General features: G+C 37.6%; 1 protein-coding gene across 6 annotated transcripts in view; it reads left to right on the forward strand.

Annotated features, from left to right (window-relative positions):
* Window positions 1-11,788, forward strand: part of fam172a (family with sequence similarity 172 member A) — a 267,655-nt gene extending 255,867 nt beyond the window's left edge. For 5 of the 6 annotated variants that reach the window (XM_012959791.3, XM_031897951.1, XM_031897944.1 and 2 more), the window contains one exon: window positions 7,234-11,788. In XM_012959791.3, coding sequence (XP_012815245.1) covers window positions 7,234-7,376 — 143 coding nt within the window. In that variant the 3' untranslated portion in view covers window positions 7,377-11,788. The remainder of the gene's footprint in view (window positions 1-7,233) is intronic. The other variant, NM_001004971.1, reaches the window with a different exon arrangement.
* The last annotated feature ends 11,400 nt before the right edge of the window (window positions 11,789-23,188 follow it).

Genomic DNA, 23,188 nt, shown 5'->3' on the forward strand with positions numbered 1-23,188 from the left:
ACATGAAAAACCTAGACCCAGACCTTCTCAACCATACTTTGGTTTGCAGTTGGCATACACCCTGAGGCAATTAATTCTACCGGCATCCTCCAAACCCAGGCTCATCTGTCAGACTGATGGATGGTGAAATGCAATTCATCACTCATGAGAACATGTTTCCACTGCCCAAAAATCCAATAGCAACAACCTTTACAGCACTCCAGGTGACGCTTGGCATTGTGTATGGTGATGTTATACCAATACTCCTGACAAATAGTTCTTATGCTTCCAGAGACTGAAACATGGAAGTGACCATTCCAACTAAGGACATGGGATTTTAGAAGGGGGGTGGCAGATACTTTTGGCCATATAATTTATATTAATATAATGTATCATTCATACATTCATGAATAAAGTTCTGCTAATTTTTTGGAGGAAGAAATCATTCTTTTTATTTGCAATAAAGGGAGCACAGAGACATGGTTTATATCAGTTCTGCTTAGTGCAATAGCCTGTTCTATTGAGTTCATTACCAAGTCAGTTTGCCTGGTATCTGGGCAGGTGGACACTATGCCTAATCTCATTTTGTATAACATAATACCAATACAAGTTTTGAAAGCATGTTGTTCTCATATTGATATTTCTTTATAGTATTTTAGCTTAGGCAGTGAGATAGTCGTATAAATCAAAACTGCACTTCTGAGGGAACAGCAGTGCCACTCGCTATAGCTGTTATTGCTACATATAAGGATGGAGAATTCCCTGGAACTACTTTTTGTGCTGACTACAGGGGGGGAAAAAAGTAATGTTTGCAAATGCATTGTTCCTCATGGAAGGAATGGTGAGACAATTTATTTGTACCTTATGATTAGTAGGAACCATCTTTAAATACCCTGTAAGTGCTATTGTACCTTTGCCTATTATTAAGTGTCTGTGAGCAAGAACATGTAAGGTAATTATGGTTCTCCAATAAAATGTATTTTTAATGAAGAATTCTGCATGAAGATTTGCTCATTGAGTGCCTGCTCTTCAAAAAAACCTGCTCCCCAACAGAGCTGGTGGCATGAGGAATGGGCTTCCTATAAATGGGTTCAGCATTAGAGAAGTTCTAGGCATGAGTGGGAAAAGGACATGAGCACAAGAATAGAGGGAAGGTTCTGCATAGGAATTATATAAAAATAAGAGAGGTGATGGCTGGGAAGACAAGAAGTGTGGCCTGTCAACGACATGCTGGTCATGGGAAAAGCATTAGAAGAACAGCCCCTTACGTTTATTAACAGAATGTTCCGAGAGAGCGAGAATAAATTTGTCTTTTTTGGGGTATTCCAATGCAGCCGTGTAAATGTGATAAATAGTCCAATTGCTCTTCTGCACTTTTTTTCCTCTTCGCTCCCTCTATAAGGAGTGATATACAGTGCTAAACTTACCATGGTAATAGAAAGTGACATCATTTACAGTAATACTTTGCCTTCTGTGAGCAGATCCAAACTGCCAGAAAATTCACAAAATGAATCACTAATTGTTCTTGCAACGTTTCTCACTTTTAGTTTCCTACAAATAAACATAAGGTGAAACAACTGGATCCAATTAGTACAAATAGAAATGCAGTGCTTCTGTTGTGGAAATTTCAGGGCTTAATCACCTAATTTATACTGTACTGTAAGGTTCTGCATTACTTCGCCTTGAGGAACACAGGGCAGATGGTTATATGGAATCTGCAGATTATTTTTTGCTACAAATTGCCTCATTTTGGCTGTACTGCTAGGCACAAAAACACAACACAAAGAGCTCCGATAGTGCATTACACCCACGATACTGTACCCAATCAAAGGGCAATATTGTGAATACTGGTGTCCCTCCGACTCGACCATGTTGACCTAGATACAACCCTATGCTATTGGGTGCAAGTTCTCCCTCTGTGTTTGGGCATAGCTTATGAATTTCACAAGGTCTAATTACAATGAAATTTTGAGACAAATGTCACATTGCACATTAAAAAAACCTGGTGGATTATGATGATTTTTAGCACCATGTGTTTTACTGTGTCTGACAGTAGTTATTAGGAACAAATATGTTTTCACAAGTTTTTAGGTGTGAATTCACGAGCATTGTTATATTACGTTGTTACATTCACTAATGCCTGGCATCAGGTCTACCATTGGCTTCCACACATCTTCTGAGATTCTTGCACTCACTAATGTTTTACATCAGGTCTACCATTGGCTTCCATGTATCTTCTGAGATTCTTGCTCTCACTTATGTTTGGCATCAGGTCTACCATTGGCTTCCACACATCTTCTGAGATTCTTGCACTCACTGATGTTTGGCATCAGGTCTACCACTAGCTTCCACACATCTTCTGAGATTCTTGCACTCACTAATGTCTGGCATCAGGTCTACCATTGGCTTCCACACATCTGAGATTCTTGCACTCACTAATGTCTGGCATGAGGTCTACCACTGACTTCCACACATCTTCTGAGATTCTTGCACTCACTGATGTTTGGCATCAGGTCTACCATTGGCTTCCACACATCTTCTGAGATTCTTGCACTCACTAATGTTTGGCATCAGGTCTACCATTGGCTTCCACACATCTTCTGAGATTCTTGCAATTACTAATGTCTGGCATCAGGTCTACCACTGGCTTCCACACATCTTCTGAGATTCTTGCACTCACTAATGTTTGGCTTTAGGTCTACCATTGGCTTCCACACATCTTCTGAGATTCTTGCATTCACTACTGGTAAGCATCAGGTCTACCATTGGCTTCCATGTATCTTCTGGGCCAACCCCACTACCATCACCACCATGTAATACAAAACATGTTTTAAATTATGGCAAAGGAAACAGTAAGAGTTTCTGAAAGATTAGATTCTGCTTAAAGATAAAAGTATCTGAATTCTTCTCTATGTGCGTCTGTAGGCCAGTTTAGTAGCGGTGTGCATGGTAGATGATTGGATGAAAGAAAAAGAAAGGGACTACCGTCCCCTAGAAGCTCCCACACCAACCTTTATTTTCCTGCAGGCTGACTAGCTTCATGCAATGTGTTCAACCCCTTGTATTCCTAATTTACTCTCTAACTGATGGACTAGCCCAAAGGTCCACCAAACAGAAAACAGCACTTGTGTTACAAGTTTAACTCTCCTGATCTGGACGGAATAAGATCTCACCTAGCAAATGCCGAGTTCTAGGACATAGGCAAGAACAGTGAAAGGTACTCATCATGCTATTTGATATTCATTATCTAAATGGCAGAAATCAGAAAATCTTTTCAGCACTGTTTAATATGATCTCATTCTTCTTTGTTATAAGCCACGGCGCGATTGTATCTGGTTCATATTCATATTTTGAACCCAACGGCTGTGTCTTCTCCTGTGTATTGTGGCCACATTACTCCCCTCTCCACCTTACTCCGCTGCGGTAATGTCTTCATTGTTGTCCTACCAGATTGTGATACTGTCACAAAACCGTTGCTAGGCAACAAATGTGGTTACCAAGACGGAGCGAATAGCTGAAGGGAAAGAGAAGTGTTGCACCATTGTAGGGTAACCATAGCAATGACCTACTATTACCGACTAAAGAATTAACATTAACAGTGTTAAAGTATGAAAAGTATGCAATGATTCGAGTGGGTGTTTGCCGTATATCTGACGTTGGGCTTTTGCTGCATTGTGTGTTCTATTCCAGCTCTACTGGGTCATGTTCTCTCTGTTTGTCAGTAGTCAGTGCTGAGACATATGCAGCCCATGATGGGCATGGTGTGGCTCCTCTCAGTGCAAGAGCGGTGTAGCCATTGTGCCTTCCCAACTCAGCCTAATTCGGCCGACACCATTCGCTCATAAAGGGCTCCTGCAAATTAGCTGTGATTTCTCAGTGCAGAAGATGAATAACTTAAGCGTGCTTTTCTACAGGCACGTTGAAACCACTCAGACTCGCTGCTGTTTGCAGATGATTAAGGCGCTCAGACACATGCCTTGCAGACCTATGACCTATCCCCCCTTTGAATAAATTTGCTGTAGCAGATGAAGCAGGTGGTGAGATTCTCTTTCACTCTTATGCCAGTTCTCTCAGTTTATGCATTTATAATTTAACTCCTTTAGCTCCTTAACCGCAATTTGCTTTGTCAGAAGAGGAGGAGTTAAAGTGATAGCTTGAGCCCAATACAAAAAGATAGGAAAATTCTTCTGTGCAGCTCGGGACTCGGGGAAAGACCTAAAAAAAAAAATCTGAATTCTCCTTCTGAGGGCAGAAATGAGAAATAATAGCCGTGCTTGTTAGCAGATGAGCCTGTGACATACAGTACCCAGCTCTGATTGCTGCTGAGTGGTGTTCACAAACCAGATGCCATTTAGTGTGTGCAGTCATACACAGAGCCGTATGGCGTGTGAAGGTTTCTTTCGCAACGTGTCATTTAGAAAAGTCTCAGTGAGAGAGGGGAGACAGAGCAGAATCTATCTGCGTGGGCTGTTTGTATGGGGCATCCATTTGTGCCCAGGCATTGTACACTATGTAATAACAGCTGCATATCATTCTACGTTTGTAAATGCACCCTAAACATACACTGATACACTGATACATTGATACACTGATACACTGATACACTGATACATTGATACACTGATACACTGATACACTGATACACTGTGCAGCCACAGGACTCTTGCTCATTGCCACAAGCTTATGGCGACTGGGGATCCGCAGCAGAAATGTGTGCACATTGTTTTTTTATCTCAGGAATCTCTCTTGTTTGGCCTATTCTGTATAGAACATTTGTTAGAAAAATAATTGAATTCACTTAAAATTCCTGTAATGTTCACATGGCAAGGTAATCCCCCATAGGACTCCCCATTCAGCCTTTGATAAATCTGCCCCTATGTCTTTTCTCCCAGTGTAATGAGAGGGGTTTAATAAAGTCAAAAGCAAAAGTTTTTTTTTTTTTATTTTTTTTTTAAATCTGTAGTAGAAATACATATTTTCTGAAGTATGTGCTTGAGCATTTAAGATCTCTTGCCTGTTTACATAACTGCATTGCTTACATGAACAAACAGGTATTGCAGCACCTGAAATATACATTTGCTCCCTTGGTACATTCGAGTGCAATAGTTTCCCTATATAAAAGGCCCACTTCTTAGTCCTGGGGCTGAGGACCTGTGAAAAAGCTGCCAGCCAACCAGATCCTCCAGTGTAGCGTTCATGAGCAAGCAGGTATGGTCTGTGTGGGGCCCTAGACAAGTGTCTATGTGTCTAAGTGTCTGTTTGGTGAATCAGAATAGTAATGGCAAAATGGTGACTATATTCGATAGTAATTTATGTGCTGGCAGGAGAGTGAATTCTGTGGCACTTATGGGACAGTGGGTTCAAACCTGCATCTCGTGGCTGCCACCCCTTTTACTGTGTCATCCAGTCATTCCACATACATTTTATTATTGTGATAGGATTATCCCACAACTAAGATTTAGGGGTGGGCCTTAAAGATAAGATGGATTATGTGACAAAGAAAGGCAAAAGAAGAAATTGCACTCAAACTTAGTACCTTATGTACAAGGGCCCCTCATTTATCACTTCGCAAAATTAGGGTGCAATAAAAACACTATTTAGAACTGCCTTATTTCAATAGAGCATCTCAGGTCCATCGCAAATTGTTGTTTTAATACTTATATATTAAAATCAAGGAGCCCATACAGGCTTCTCTACTTTTATTCAGCGCTCTATACATGTACAGGGGGAGGGTAAGGGTTGCCTTGGCTTTAATACAATTGTGTATATAAAAGTGTGGAGGAGATTTAAGACAATACAAAGACAAATCCTTAAAACTGCACAATTTAATGAAAATCATAGCTTCTTCTACTACAAAAAAAAAATCACATGCCATACTGTCACAGAACCACTAACAATCAACCACTATGATTTTTCTAAATCCCCCCCATAACCTACTCAACTCTAAGAAAAAGGCATAAATAAATGATGCTGTTCTTCATGCAGTGAAGCCTGGTGATGTGTGGGGAGAATTTTGTTGCTGTTTTTTACTCCACATAGTAAATCTGCGCCTTTGTGTAACTGGCATTGCATGTGTCTGTCACAGCGGTCTGTGGGCACAGGATCTACTCATTCAGGTAGGGCAATTGTACCGCTCCTGACATGACCACTGGAGCCATCTTGCTTCCTTGGACTACACGTTGCTGTGCCAGTGTCAGAGCATGCAGGTTGGACTGGGGAGTGGATTTGGGGGTTTCATGAATGAATAGCACAGCAGCTGTTTGTTACTGGTACCAATATGTCAGTATCACACACAGAATTGCAGATGTATGTTGTGAGGGTGGGATCAAATTCATAGAGTGTGCATTAATAAAATCTGAATTACATTCATAAATTTTTCTAGTTAAATTACCTTAACCCTGTGGCTGTGCATAGCCATGTACTCAGCTTAAGAAGCATAACATAAAACTGCATTTTATTCTGGTAAAATAAATACAAATAAAATAAAAACTTGCCAGCAACATTTATAGGTTTTATAGGGTATATATTATCAGCAAATTAAAATATGCTGATTTCTATTGTTATTTCCATATGTGAGCTCTCTCAAACAGAAAAAAATAAAAAAAAATCTTATTGTAAGTGTGAAATGTTTTTGGAGAAATGCATGTCTGTATATAGTAACCATTTGGTCTTGTACTTGGATCCCTTTACCCCGTAAAGCTTTGAGTGAAATGATGGCGATGTATAAATAATAACTAAATCACACACGGACCCTTATGTTAATAAGCAATATAGAGATTATATATATGTTGGACATAGCAATCTAATTTAGATATGTAGGTGAGTCCTGATTACATATAAAACAGTGCTTAAGAAAGTCTTGAAAAAAATCAGTTTTTTGAGAGAAAACGAATGAAAAACAGAAACAATATCAATGACATATTGCCATGTAATCTGTTTGTGGTCCTACTTGACAGTGTCTAAGGAACATAGCCTGTCTATAGGACTACGGGTCATTAAATGCCACATTTATTTTACTGTACTCCAGTTCTAGTACCGGACACTTTATTATAATTTTTAACATATGAAATGTTTTTGCATGGCCCTTATGTGTTACAGACTTAAAAAGAGTTTACTGTATAGGAAAGTACTCTTTGGCACATGAGGGGTTAATAGGCTGGGGTCGGCTAATCATTTGCCCGGCTTTCTTATATAGCGAGAGACACAGTAGCCACAGCTTCCTCACTACCTCTCTTTCTCCCTTCCTCTTCCCAGGAACCGAGCGCCATGAGTTGACCTCTTGGAAGAGTTTCCACTCCATCTTCAAGTTTTTTGACGACGCCCTACAAGCGAAGAACACAAAAACCAAGCCAACACCGACCCGGCGCTCTAACAGAATAAAGCATGAAGATCTGTAAAATGCAACATGGGGGTGGGTGGGGTGACCGGGATGCCCCTCAAACTCTCCACCAGCTCAGTTTTCCCACTTTCTCATCTGTCATTAGATTGTTTTCTTCCAAGAGCACAGGGTCATGATGTATACATTTAAATAGCATTTTGCATTATTTCTAGATGAGTGCAGCTGTCAAAGCAATATGGGTTCACTGGTTGTGCTTCCTGTGGACTGCTGCTTGGATTGTGTGCCGCCCATCAGAGCACAGATTAAGGCTGACAGTCGCACTGCACTGTACAGCATGGTGCAAGCCTAATTGCCCTTCCATAGCCCTGCACTGAGCTGATGCCATCGTACGTTTGCTTCCCCAGTGCCCCCACATTTTAACTCAGTGTGCATCCTGCTTAACTCCTACTGCGCTAGGCAGGACCCAATGCCTTCGCAATCTAGCAAAGAAGAGTATTTTAACCTTAATTACCCCCTTTTCATCTTCTCTCTTTCACAAGCATGATTACTTTGTGATTTGCTTTCTGAGTTACATTTTATATTGAAGCCTTCAAGTGCAGATGAGGGTGGGGGCTCATTTTAGCTCAACTGTTTGATGCCAACAGAGAAGAGAAGATGTTCCAATGACATTGCGGTGTCATTCCTGCCCCGTGTCACCCAGAAAAGTGATCCGAGCCCCATGAGCATCATTTTGCCTTTTCTTTAGTTAATCTCATGGACATTTTGCTTCCAAAAAGCCATGCATCGCAGGACCACCCAGCAGTGAAAATGTTAATGCTCGGTTCCAGGGTGGAACACTAGTCTCATCCTAGTGCATACTCATGCTATTTGGGGTTGCTTTTTCAACCTTACTTATACTGTTAACCCTTTTTTATGGCAAAAGAAAAGGTATATTTTAAGATAGGACAAACAATGGCAGATACATTTTTAAGGCATAGATAGTTATACTCGGGGTTAGAACAATAAGAGCATTTGTGATTGTTGCTTCCAGCAGATGTAAACACAAGGGTTTCTCCAGCACCCAAGCTGTTAAACCCGCTTAAATCATATCAATGTTGCTTAGCTACTGAAAAAAAAAGGACTTGGGTCCATGTTAATAAGACTATAAATATTTCATTATTTGTATTTGTATCTCCTCCGGTTTAAGGCCACTGACCTCCATTTCCATGGGAAGTCAACCCTTAAAATTGTGAATCGCTTTTTGGACCTATTTTTTCTTAAAACAATTTTTCTTGGTGGCAGAAAATCTGATTTTATCGTTAACCCTGTCCTTTTACAAGCTGGATTATTATTATTATTATTTTTTTAACTTTGAAACACTGTGAACCACAGAGGCAAGAAAAAAAAATGTGGTGCAAATTTGGTGTTAAATGTAAAGCTGATTCCAGTAATGATCCAGAGTGGGATTGTATCTCCAGAGCTCGTGTCTAATGGGTGTACATGGCAGCCTTCTAATTTATGCTGTTTTTAAGATGAATAATTTGCTTTCCACATTACTGTCTGTTACCTTTGCAAATGTATTTCTCACCTTTTATCTTTTTGGGCTGAAATCATTTTTTTAAGCACAGTTGCTAAACATAAACTTTGCTGATCTGTGTAGCGTGCCGAGTCCCAATGAATGATCACGTTGATGTCCCAATGAATTGAATAGTGCTGCTAAAGATGCTGTTTTTTTAATTAAAAAAAAAAAAAGTGTTTTTTGTACAGAGTACATTTTAACCAATACATTGTATAAGAGAATTCCAGAAATAAATGGGCAAGCACACAGAAGCTTCTTAATCAACTCGTTTCATTACTTTCCTGCAGTGCTGTCATATGGTAATGCGACTTACATCTCATCCGGCTTCTAATGATTATAGTAGCTACTAAACACATACACTTACACATACACATACACTTACACATACACTTACACTTACACATACACTTACACTTACACTTACACATACACATACACTTACACTTACACATACACATACACATACAATATACAATATAAGGGGAAGTATCAAATTCAGATTAAGAATAAAGGGGAAATAAGTTTGTACAAATATTTGTATAGATTTCATGCAACTATTCTTTAAGTTAATTCTTTTAGAGGTTTCAGAACTGCTCAATAGTTTCAGTTAGTAACATTAACTTTAATCTCTCTGTGTAAGCTGCTCTTACACCCCCATATGTAATAAAAGGCACCTAACCCATAGCAACCAATAAGATGTTTGCTTTTAAACAGGTGACCAGTAAATGCTACCTGCTAATTTGTTGCTATGGGTTACTGCTCCTGGGCAAACTTGCCTTTTACTACAATAACCCCTTTAGATTTTTAGACCCGTTTTGTCCTTTTTAGCTTTATAGAATATGTCCCTAGAGGAATGTTGACAGTATGGTTCCTACACTGTCTCTGTTGAATACAACACTGCAGAGCTGGATAGTAATTACAGTATATGTGCTGCATACACCACATGGTTGCATAGGCAAAACAAAACCCACACAGACCTGTGACAGAAGGTGAACCCATTATAGAACCTAGCTCTCCGCATATGGACTAGTACATATTCTTGGGCAAGTGACTTGTTTCCCATAAGCACTAGGCTTCTCATTGTAGGCAAAGGGAATGGACAATGCACTGCTTTCTTTAGTGTGACTGATAATTTAAAAATGGATTTTCTCTTGCAGCTCAGGTTTCCGATGAGTTTACCAGTACTGCCTGCTTTCCATATATATATATTATGTGTCAGATATAAGGTTCTCCCAGTCCAACATAAATGCCTTTGGTGAAGCTTTTCATAACAATCAATGTAGTTGAGGAGGCTCTACTGCTAACTTATAGAGATCTGGATTATTAAGACCTGCCACTGACAATAATAAGACAAGTGATTGTATGTAGAACTCTAAAGCAAAGTACCAAATGGCTGTACAAGTATGAGCTGTTCCACTTATAATTCCCTCCTTTAATATATTTTCAGGGCCATCTTTATGAGGCCCACCAGTTGGTGTAGTAGGCTGCTAACTACCTAAAGGTTCAGTGGTTCCCTAATACCTTGCTATCTAGGATCCTATTTAAGCATGGGACACTGTGCCAGCAAGCTATACTGATGTAAGAATAACATATCAATGAATATATAGGATAAATATATTGGTGTGTTCTGGTGTGGAGGCAACATGGAATTGTGTAACTTGCCTTATGAAGTGCAGAGGGACACAATTGCAAGACTTATCAAAATGTGAAATTACAGCATGGCAGAAAAATACCCCAACTGGACTTGGCCGCCGGGACACTGGGAAAAAACCTGGTGGGCCCTAGCGGTCCAGACCCGATGCCTGTTGCCACTCCCCCTGCTGCCAGTGTCCTCCCCGGACGTGTTTCACTTGTGCGCTTAGGGAAGGACGTCGGGATGACGGGGGCCCCTGCGGGGGGTGCGTTGGGGGACAGTGCGGCAGGGGACGGGGCCCCTGGGGCGGTAGCCCCGGTGGGCCCTGCACCCCCCAGTCCGACTCTGCCAACTCTCTATTCCTATGGAATTTTTAGAAGCATATTTATCTATGGGTGAAAGTAAGAGTTTACATTTAATAAATACACAAATAAAAAATCATATAGGAAAGAATAGGGAGTGGGGGAATTTTTCTGCCGTGAGCTGTAATTTCACATTTTGCTAAATCTGCCCCTAAATCTACTTCTCTCAATGAGATGATTCTTCATTTTATGAATTACAGAAATCTTCATCCTGTGGCTTCTCAGGATATTTGTCCCAAAGTTGGGCTGGGCAGAAAGTGCAAACAGGAAAAGCAAAATAGGTGTAGTAAATATTACCAAAGTATTTCAATTTAATCATGAAGGTTTTGTTTAATATTCTGACAAATGTAAAGGTACCTTTGCCTTAAAACTTTTACATGCAATTGTTACGGCAAGCAGTGTCTCTGTCAATGACCTGGGGCAGAGAACTGGCTTCTGCTACATTGTTTAGGAGTCACAACAAGACAACAGATAGGGATTAACGCCAACCAGTGTGAAATTTATAACAAAACAAATCTCAGATTATATGGAAAGTTATCTGTGATACCTCATGCTACTCCTGACCCAGTTTTCCTAAACTGTATTAAGTGTATATATTTTTAACAGATTTTGTTACTGAAAGTATTTTGCCTGCCATCCATGTTTATCCCTAAAAGAGATTTATTACCTTGTACCTTGTATTACCATGTAGCATATAAATTGCCAAAACTCTGATTTCAGCATTGTCTTTCAAACTGATGGGAGCTGTATAGAAATGTGTGACTGTCACTTCCCGCCCAGGCCTTTTCTACTCTCTGTCCTCCATGCTCGGGAATGATTTGTGGTAATTTGCTTATGCTGAAATGTGTAGAGCACAGGAGGTTCCTATAGTGTATCTTCCAGTTTACACTTAATAAAATAAACCTTTGCTCTTGTAATATGGTGTTAGATTTTCTTTCATCACTTTCCCAGCACAATATCTCATTTATGAAGACCTCGCTGTGGTTCCTCAGCCGCCAGACATTAATAAAACAGTACCAACGAGTGGGAGCCATGGAATATAACAATATTTAAAACTGAGTTATCTTTGTGTTAAGGTTTCTCTGTCACATTCTGTAATATTCTCATCATCTTTTCTGCATTCTAATCTACAATAAAGGATTGCTTGTTGCTTCTGGCTGAAACTCACCAGCCATGCATGTTTTGCCACTTGATTATCTTACGGATATATACATTATGCATACATAAATACATACATGTCTCGTGTATACATATATACTGAAACCCACCATTCTTATTTGTCAGCAGTTTTTATAAATGTGTATATATATATATCATACAGGCTCAGACAGAAATTCAAAACAGGCCCTGGCACTTCAAGTACACAGAGGTCCAATAAATAGTGACTGCCTATGGCATCTTTCAGCAGCCACCCTGGCATTTGCCAGAACCCACAGCTTGCCAGTCTGGGCCCGAAATCATAGTCCTAAAAGGCAATGAGGGTGCAAAAATCGATTCCTGACTTGAAAATTGATATTATTTATCAGTAGGAGATTTTTCTCTTTCCCACTCCAGCCTATATTTCATACCATATACATATAAAGTATAAATATAAAGTGGCAGATACATTATTCTGAATTCATTTAGTTTTGTCTCTACTTCTACTGTTCTTTCTTTACAGATGAAGCTCTGCATGCACCAGAAGCAAGTATTCTCTGTGTCTGTATACCTTCTCATATTATGAGTCTCTAGGCTTCCCTCATGCAGTTATCTTTCTATTCTTCTTTTATTTGCTCTCATATTCCCTCTCTGCTGTGTATGTCTGTCCCTTTCTCCCTATTCTCTCTAGGCCTTGCCTGTATTACGCATCTCTTTATCCACCCCCACTGGAGCTTTTATATTCTCTCTCTGTGTCTATATCCCCTTGTACCCCTCCATATACCACATTCTGTCTTTGCTGCTGTGTCCATCACTCATATTCTCTCTCCCTCTCTTTGTGTTACTTAGTGTAACTAATTGCATGTGTGCATTATGAGAAACAATTGACCCATTCCTTTAAAATATAATGTTAGGTCACCTTGTAGTTCCATGATCTGTATGAAAGTGTAGTGCATTTAAATGGCAATGGAACTTCTATGTAACTTAATATTAATCTCTATATCTTCAGCTCTTTCACTTACTCTACCATCTGTGTGTCTGTCTGTCTCCTTTATAGTCTCCTCATAATTCCGAGTACCTCCTGGGCTCCCCTACCTCCATACTAAGCACTAATGACACAAATGTGCATTACTGTCAGGGCAAAATTCACCCCAAATTCTAATGCTGTGATCCATTTGCGAGTGCTAACTTATTTAATGGGTTAATAGCAACCATTATTAGTTTTTCTATAAGCAAAGGATAGCAACACTCAGCATGTATAATGTAATCATTTATATTAAGACAAAACTAACACCAGACACAAGCAGTTGTTGGTAAATGATGATAAAAATGCTTGCCCCAGTTACTTTTTTTTTTCAATTCAAGGACCATGAATCCTAAAGGGCAAGTTTTAGATCTGTTAATGAGAGGAAGGCATTTAATGCTTGGGAGTTTATAACAGGAATTTTTCTTTTTCGCCCCACTGTGATGCAGATAGTAGTTTTATAATGGACATTTCTGCCAGGTGGTATTTGCAGTATTTGCATCCACGTTTTTCCTTATTTTTTTTTTTTTTTTGGCAAATTTACTGTTTTTTGCAGTAGCTAAAAGTTTAACAGATTACTGCCTAAAAATGAGAAAAGTCCTCTTGTGAAACCAAATGGGATACTCATTCTAAGTATAATATATATTGGGTCTCTGTGACTCTTCGTCTGTCTTTCTGTCTCTTACTCTGTGTTGGCCTTTCTCTCTCTCCCTATTTAGCCGATTTTCTCTGAGTCTCGTGTATCTTTTATACATATTTTATTCTTTCTGATATCTCTGATATCGGCCTCTCTTTCTCTCATTCATGGTCTGTACTGGCACTGACTGCGTCTCAATGACTCTTTGTGCTCACTCACTCTCACAACATCTCTCTCCTCCTATCTCCACATTCGCACAGTGGACACAGCTCTCACTCACTATTTTTTATATATATATATAAAATCTGCTCCACTATCAAACTGAAAGCAAATAAAAAACTTTCTATTTTCTGTCTGAAGGTAAAACTAAATTAGGTGGATATTGTTGCTGTCCCCATAGGGAAATCTGCACAGAAATTTTAGAAAGGTTGTGTATGTGAGCCTTTGTTTAGCTTGGAGCTGTTAAGGGATTTCTGCGGCGTGCTGGCTGTCCCTCACTCCTACCCCCTACACCCCAGCGTGCATACATTATGCCACCTAATCTGGTAGAGGGGGCAGCTTCCATGCGAGGGGACGTGTGTTCTGCAATCAGACCTGGCTGCGGTTCTGAAAGGGAAATTTCGGCTGCTCCTCCAGTGAGATAGGAAGCCCCAAGAGTGGCTTGGTTTGAAGGCTGCTAATTCTTCTTCTGTCTGTGATTGTGAAATATTCAAATCCGTCCTCAGTTCTTTCCCAGGCCAATTTAAAAGCGTAAATGGGATAATAAATAAGGTTACTATTGCATTTTTTGCTAACATAATCCATTTAGAATGCTGGTACTTTTTTTTTTTTAGTTTCTCTTGCATATTCTCACCTGTATCGTAGTAATGTGCCTGCCGATAAAATAACTGAAAAGTTTAGTCTTCCAGTTTTAGCATTTTAGCACAGTACTAACCTGATGTGAAACATGAAACCAAAATATATATTATAAGTGAATTTTAAATAGGGTGTGCCAGTCTGAAAGCATATATATATATATATATATATATATATACAGGAACAAACGGAGCACACCCTATTAAGGTTCAAATGCCCAGGGTGCTAGCAAAAACATATAAAGCAAGAAAGTGAGCTGCACACAACCAGGACTTAAGCAAAGAAATCCAACGTTTCGAGCACTAACTGTGCTCTTCCTCAGGGAAAAGAGTTTTTTCCCTGAGGAAGAGCACAGTTAGTGCTCGAAATGTTGGATTTCTTTGCTTAAATAAACTTATCATTTTTTTGCCAAGTCCTGGTGTGTGCAGCTCACCATATATAATATATGTGTGTGTGTGTTAAAATATATATTTTTACCTAGTCTCAAATGACTTAGATATAAAACATATCATTTCAAGCCAGAGTATGCTCCCATAATGCATTGCCTGTAATCACAGCTTCCTGTGTAAAAAAAAAAAGTTGAGTGTTTTTTGCAGGAGTTAAAGATGAGCGATTGCTCTTTTGTAAAGGGATTAGCCACCATGTTTAATCCAGCTGTTAAAGAGCTGTGGCTCAGTAACAGTTGTAGTCCTGCTAAAGTTGGGCTAATGATTGCCATCCCTGGCATAGTGTTTACTGTGAGCTTTTATGAGTCCGCACATGAAGGTGGTACAGCAGATGGAAGTAGAAATATGGTCCTATTAGAATGGTCAGCTCCTCAGATCATCCATTGTAATGTGTCTATAATGAACAATAGAAAGAAGAAAGAGCGCTAACTTTTTTGGAATTGGTTTGCTGACCTGCCCATTGTGTAGCTATGTACTCAAACACACACAGGGTGCAAGATTGGGCCCAGAAATATTTACAGTCTCCTGTAGCATCCCGCACTAAAACAGTAACCCGTAACAACCTGCCAGCAATGGGCTTTGCTTTGTAAATACAAAATGAGGGGTAATTATATTGCTACAAGATTGTCATTGCTCCATATTCCATAGAAATCATGTCCCATTTGCTTTTGATACATATGGGTCAGTTTGCCTCAGTAGTTCTGGTGCTTAATTCATAAGGCCAGGCAGACCAGTAGTGTTAGATGGGTGTCATGGCGACACCAGGAGCAGCCCTGAAACCAGCTGTCCAGTATCCATTAGCAGACACCTATTAATGCACTGGTTGTTGTAGGTTTATACAGCAACAACTTTAATCACTAAATTTGTTATTTTGTTCGACAACCTGGTTATTGTTATAAAAAAAAAAAATATATATATATATGCATTATAATAATTGTATTCCCCTTTTTAGGGCCTTTTACTCATATTGAGCAGTTAAAGATTTTATCTGCTTTAAATCTACTGGAGGCGAACTCATTTTCCTGTCTTTGTGTGGCCACAACCACTTGCGATCCTTGGGTTTTTTGTTCGCTTTTTCATTGATGGTGTTTGTGAGTATTTCACTAGATCACTGACAGCTCTTTATTTGCATAATTATATGCTCTGCTCTGAAGGGAAAACTAACCCACCAAATTTCATGGGTCACCAGGCTGCGACAATCCATGTTTTATCACGTATGCTAAGCAAAATCTAAGGGGCTAGATGGACTTTCTTACTAAGTTTTATTTCCCCTTAGCTAAAAATAAAGACAGGGAGATTCTGGAAGTGCTAACACTTTCTGTGCTTATTCTCTTTGTAGAAAAAATAGAGAATGGAAAAAACATATAAAAAAAGAGTAAAGGAGAGACCTAGGATAAGGATAGAATTGGTGCGCTGTATTTTGCCTGAAACTACACAAAGCAAAGGGATCAGGCTGACACCTTAGATATCCATATATGTACCTGGGGGCAATATGTAATGTATATACGCCTGTACATAAGATTACATGTGTGCATTAAAAACTGGCACCCATAGCCTGGGAAATCCACATTAAAGAAACAAAGAAAACTATTCTACTGAATAGAAGACAAAAATAATGGGTTATGAGTGAAACCGCAAAACACTTCTCTATAACTTTTTAATGTATTTCACCAAAAGTTAATGATTAGTATAACTGCCTGAATGGGAATAAGGTGGCTCTCCATGGCAGATAAGTGATGCTATTTATATGAATATGGGAATATGTTACAGAGCCCAGTGTGTGGTACCCACAGTTAGTAAGGGGTTAGAGCGCTTGCAATGCCAGCACAGCTGCACCATAGCGGGGCAATAACTGCTCATATTAAAAGAAATATAGTAACAGACTGTCCTTAGCTGAGCAGTTATTTTATATACGGTCAAAGTATGGGGAAATGTAAGGCAGCCGAAGTATCTGCCAGTTTATGTCAATTTCTAACTTAACCATCTAAAGTATTTCAAATTGACTCCTTATTTTCCACCTCTGTCCTTACAACCAAAGGCAAATGCCCCAACCATATGTGCGGCACTGCAGTCTATAAGACAGGATTGACCCCAGTGCATTACCCCTAGCTACCCCTGACTGAGCCCATAGGTCTGTACTGTATATCTGATAATAAATGCTTTATAAGGGCTGTAGTCTATCTAGACAGCTTGTTAATTGCAGTCCCTGGGGTCCATCAGTACTAAATCCAACCTTTGCTAAATTTCCTGACAGCACAGTCTCAGCAGTAGCAGCAGCATTCACACGGTGCAACCAGTCTCTGCTAGAGGGGCACACAAGCTCCTGTGTCTAAAAGGCTAGGGTGTTACATGGGGTGTATTTCATATACCCTCTCCCGCAGCACTTACTGCTTTCCATTTTTTTATTCTCTTCTATAATTTTAATGCCCTTAATATTGCTAATTTTGTATTTACTGATTTGTTCTACCAAGATACACAAAAATGTTTTATTGTAACGTAGGATTTGGGTAGGATATATCTGCATTAAAATGGAGCTAATGTGTATCTAGATTGTAAGCTCTACGGGGCAGGAACCTCCATCCTGTTGTCTCTTTGACTCTTAACTTATTGCAACTGTATCTTGTATTTATTTGTATTTATCGTCATACTTTGTACTTATCTATTATTATCTTAATAACCCCCTGTTTGTATTAATGTATTCTACTGTACAGCGCTGCATACATAAGTAACGCTTTATAAATAAATAAAAATATATATACATACATAAATACATATATTAATATGTATTTCTATTAAATGTCATTTACACTGAATGATCAGGTTACTTTGCAAAAGACACATATATACATGCATACGCATTTATATAGAAACACTGCAACCAATTCAATTCTATTCAAACTTTTTTTTATTTAAATAAAAAGTAAATGTGGGAAACACTTAATAATGATATTTATTTGTTTTTAAATATATTTTCTGCTTTTTTTTTATCAATTTCCTGATGCAGGATATGACCAGCAATTTAGCAAAAATACAAATTTTATCTTTTTTATACAAAAATAACAAAATGATTATTTACAGGACTGATTTGAGTAACTGCAGATCTGTGGTGCTTTCATCTATATTTTATTTTCAATCAGGAATTGTAGTTATTTTTAACATTATAATTATTGGTGCAGGTGCTGTCGTCATACGGTATTTAATATATTATTATATTAATGGTTATTTCTGGGTTTTTTTTGGTTAGTGCAGGAACTGAAATCATCTACATCCTTGGGATAAACAGGCACAGTTCTAACAACTTAAGGAAAATCAACAATGGACACATTTTCCAGCTGCCTTTTTTTAAATTAAACAAATAGGTTAAATGATTGTTATTATTTACTGTAAAATCTTTCCTTGTGATCAGCGACAGGCTTTTTTGGTGAATACAGCAAGCCATAAAATTAGTGGAGAAGATTTTGTTTATCTGAATTAAATTTACAGTTTTCAAAAATCAAAAGAAGTAGTAAAGTAATGCAGCCCACTAATTGTGTACTAATTGCCCAATGTACTACAGGTTCAACCATTTTTTGCAGGTAACATATTTATTATTATGTCATATAGAGTTAACATCTGTTTTAGATTTTTCCAGTATTAGTTCTATGGCATTAAATAAAACTTAGAAATAAACCTACACATCATAAGAGGGGGAAGTTTTCTAGATAATGAATATGGAATTGGCAGCTGTAACAGCAGAGAGATATAGGAAATATTAAGTTTGTTAAACCAGAGATCAGAAAATATCAATAAAAATAATACTGGACAGAACCAACATAAAGACTGTATAGATGGGCTTATATATCAGGCTGAATCATTACACAAACATTCATTTACTTTCCAGGGGGTGAATGGAAGGATATTTATTTCTGTGTATCCCTGTTTATTCTATAGGTACAATTAGGTATATTTATGTATAAATGTAAATGACTGTTTAAAAGTTTCATTTTATTGTTTTTCTCACATATTCATATGTTATTTTATTGTATATAGTCACATATAACTATTTTCAAGATAAGTACCCAATTGATATGAATATAACAGCGCAAATGTTTCGGTATTTTTTACTACAGGTCCCTTCCCACATGGCTGGTTTCGTGCACCTATTTATACCCGGTGAAGGCATATAAACTGAAGAAAATAGTTTTATTAAAACAATAATTAATCCAAACGTGTTAAAATTCTGTTCACTGTAAGAATCAGTAATTAGTTACCTGGCTGGGAATATTGTCAATTTCAAATAAGTGCTACTGATATTAAATTATGTGAAAATGTCATGGGGGGGCAGATTTCAGAGGCCAGTTCCTGGGACCCCATAGAAAGGGGATTTTTGAGCAGCCTGCACCCCAATTAGTGGGATAATAGCCGGCCATGTTCAAATAGATACTGCTCTAAGATGAGAATGGCAGCAGTTATGTTCTAATAGGTATTTTGATTTAGACCTACTCTTCTAGTGCAAGTACAGGTATGGGATCACTTATCCGGAAACCTGTTATCCAGAAAGCTCTGAATTACAGAAAGGCCATCTCCCATAGACTCCATTTTAATCAAATAATTCAGAATTTTAAAACGGATTTCCTTTTTCTCTGTAGTAAGAAAACAGTACCTTGTAATTGATCCCAAACTAAGATATAAATAATCCTTATTGGAGGCAAATTAATGTTTTACTGATTTTTTAGTAGACTTAAAGTATAGAGATCCAAATTACGGAAAGACCCTTTATCCAGAATACCCTTGGTCCCGAGCATTCTGGATAACAGGTCCTATACCTGTTTCTTGACCCTTTATTTCCTAGCTCTATCTTCTCTATAGAGAACAGAACTGTACTAACCCTAAGGGATCTTTATAATGACTGTAGCAGCCAAATGCAAGTGCATCATCCCAGGAAACCTTTATCGGCAGGAAAGTTAGCATAAAGAAACAAAACTTTAGTATTTCGGGGGCTAATGGATTTTATAAAGTTATTCATACAGATCATTTTGGGGAATTCTTTTTTCTCGGATACAGAGTAGCTGATTATGAGCTGTCTCCATGTGCTTATGCAACTGAAATTTTTTATTTGGCAATATCTAGTTAACAACATTAAAAAAAACCTATGTTTATGAACATATTGCCTACAGACCTCTTAGTTGTATTGCTGCTCATAACTACAAAACCCATCTTTAAAAAGATGTTGTTTCTTTGCAGGTAAATGGAATATCAAACAAGTTTTGTATGGAAATACTGCAAATATAGCTGCTAGTCATATGGCTGAGAAAAGTCTTTATCGCTCCTCCTTTAACCAATAATTCTTATATATATCTTATGTCCCTTGCCCCCCTGGAATATGAGACTATAACTATAGGCAGAGTTTTTTTTTCTTCTTTGGAAATTTGCTTCACCTGCTAAAATCTAAACTGGATTAGTTATTCTACAAAGCCGCAAGCACTTCTGGGGCCATTTGTTTATTTTCCACTATTATGCAGGTTTTTATTGCAGCATTTGAATCGGGTAACAGGTTTGCCAGTTCCTTAGCCCTCTGTAAGTAGGTGGAAAATTTACCTTGAATTTTTCACACTCATTTAAGGTTCATCTGTTTGAATATAACTTGGCTCCCACAAGTCATTTCTTTCATGTTTAGCAAAGCAAACTTTGTTCTTCTATTTGCCTACAAGACTACCAACAGTGGAACGGGTATCTATAACAATTCTGAATACTATACCAATACTATACCAATATACAGATTAACCACAGAAAAACAAACCCACTTTCTATTCTTGTGGCATTTTTAGAATTGTATTTATTTTTTTATCAAAGGTGAAGAGTTCACTATTTAATAAATATGCATCTAAAAATCCCATAGGAATGAACATAAAGTGGGTGAGTTTTTTGTGCTAAACTCACATTTTGCTAATCTGCCCCTGTGTGTATGTGTATACATCGTTGTCTATCAATATATGTTTTCCTCCATATCTATATTTCCAGTGTACATAGATCATAAAGGAATCAATTGCATTGGAAGCAGACAGTGGCTGCGTGTATAGAGCACCATGGACAGCACCCTGATATATATGCATATGTAGACTGATTCAGCTTAACCCCCCCACCAATATTTGCATTAAAAGTACAGCAAATCTAACAGCAGTGAAAGAATTGGCATTATTTCCTAAACTGCCCCAACCCAGTCATTTTTGTCCTAGTGACACTATGTGCCGGCATGCAAGCTCTAAGGCTGGAATGACATTAGTGCATTGTCCTTAGTCCCCCTGGCTGATCCCACAGATTTAACTTGTGCTGTGCCATACACCTGAGTAGCTGATAACAGACCTCTAAAAGGGCTATAGTCTAGCTAGACAGCTCATTAATTGCAGTCCCTGGGGTCCATCAGCACTAAATCCAACCTTTGCTAAATATCCTGACAGCACATTCCCAGCAGCAGTATGGGGGATTCACTTAGACCAACCTGTCTCTGGCAGAAGGGTCAATACGGCTTCTGTGCCTGTCTGAAAGGACAGGATGTTACATTAAATTTCCAAGTCCCAATTTGCCATCGTCTGTAGCATTTACTTGTCTTTCCTTGTTCTAATGCTGTAGCATAATTGTAGCACCCTCGAAACAATAATCTTTTGCTTATAACGGAAGTTGTTACTTCAGAGGGTTATACTGGTAAGAGACAAGAAAACTAGATCTGTTTTTATTATGATCTACAAATACCATAGAATATAGACTGCAATATACTGTAAACCTGTTGAACATTATTAGCTCTAAAACATGAATGCTTCTGGCAGATGAAATACAAAGAATTCATTGATCAAAAAGTGCATACATCAGAGCCATTTGTACTGATATATACATTGTACATTTCCTTATAAAGAAAAACAAATGTTCCTAAATTAACTAAAAAAAAATTTACTTTTGGATCTATAAAGTACAATTAAAAATAAAAAAACTTATTGAATGATATCCCTTTGGTTTATATATAATTATATAAATATTTCTACAATTCTATAATTATTATTATTATTATAACATTTTATGAATATTATTATTAACATTTATTTATAAAGCACCATTATATAATTATATAAATATTTTCTTCTTTTGATGACTGTTCTGATAGTTTGTATTATGTACTGAAATAATTATACAAATGTGAAAAATATAGAAATATACAAAACTATAAGGTAAACAATTTATGAGAGTTTTAGTTCTAATTCTTCATCTATTTTAACAAAAAACTATTATATACTGATATAGGGTTAAGTAATTATCCTGTGCAAAAAAATAAAATCTTATTTCTGTGATCAGATTTTACAAAAGGCACTAAAGTAAATACACAGCCAGAAATGTATTTGTTCTTATGGAACAGATTGGTGTTAGAGTAAAGGTTTTAAAAAATAGATATATAATATATATTTATTTGAGAGAAATTGCAGTCATTTTCTTGTAAAAAAACTGAAACTTTATGTTCAATTTTGTTCTGTCTTTTAATTTATATTTCACAGAAAATAAGTGTTTTCATTTAAAAACAAAATCTTGAAACTGATATTGAAAACATAAAAGACACAAACTGCTATATATTATGTGTTTGAAATAAACAAAATTGCTTAAATATGTCTTCTCCCAAATCTTCATTGATTTTCTTATTCAGGATCTGAACAAGCAACGAACAAGAACACAGGATTATTTTGCAGAAATATAAGGGGCTGAATATTGCTTTATTTTATTCTATATTTAGTTTTAAATATAAAATACTATATTTAATTATTAGGTTATATTTAGTTTTAAATCAGTAATTGTTAATTATTATTATTTTATCATTTTCTACTGCTATTGTGGTTGTAATTTCTAATTTAGTCTTTTAAATTCTGGATGAATTGAAATAATAATAATAAAATTCTTCTATTAAACATATAAACCTAACAGCACTCTTTACTAGTTAAATGAAATAACTAATTGCTGTGTGTTTGTAAAATGCATGAAATATGTATTGTGTTTAGATAGAAAGTTTTACAAATAATAAAGGATAATGTGATCCAGTCCTGTTGCTGTACATTCAGTGCTGTCGTTTCTGCAGGGAACTGAGGGACATATTTGCTTCTGTGTCTCCCTTTATCTAGAGTCCGTCTCTGTTTCACATTCTCTCGAGTTAAAGAAATAAGAATGTGGCATCTGATTGTTTAGATTGTGGCCGTGGGGTTCT

The sequence above is a fragment of the Xenopus tropicalis genome, chromosome 1 (assembly GCF_000004195.4).
Source record: "Xenopus tropicalis strain Nigerian chromosome 1, UCB_Xtro_10.0, whole genome shotgun sequence".
NCBI classification, from domain to species: Eukaryota; Metazoa; Chordata; class Amphibia; order Anura; family Pipidae; genus Xenopus; species Xenopus tropicalis.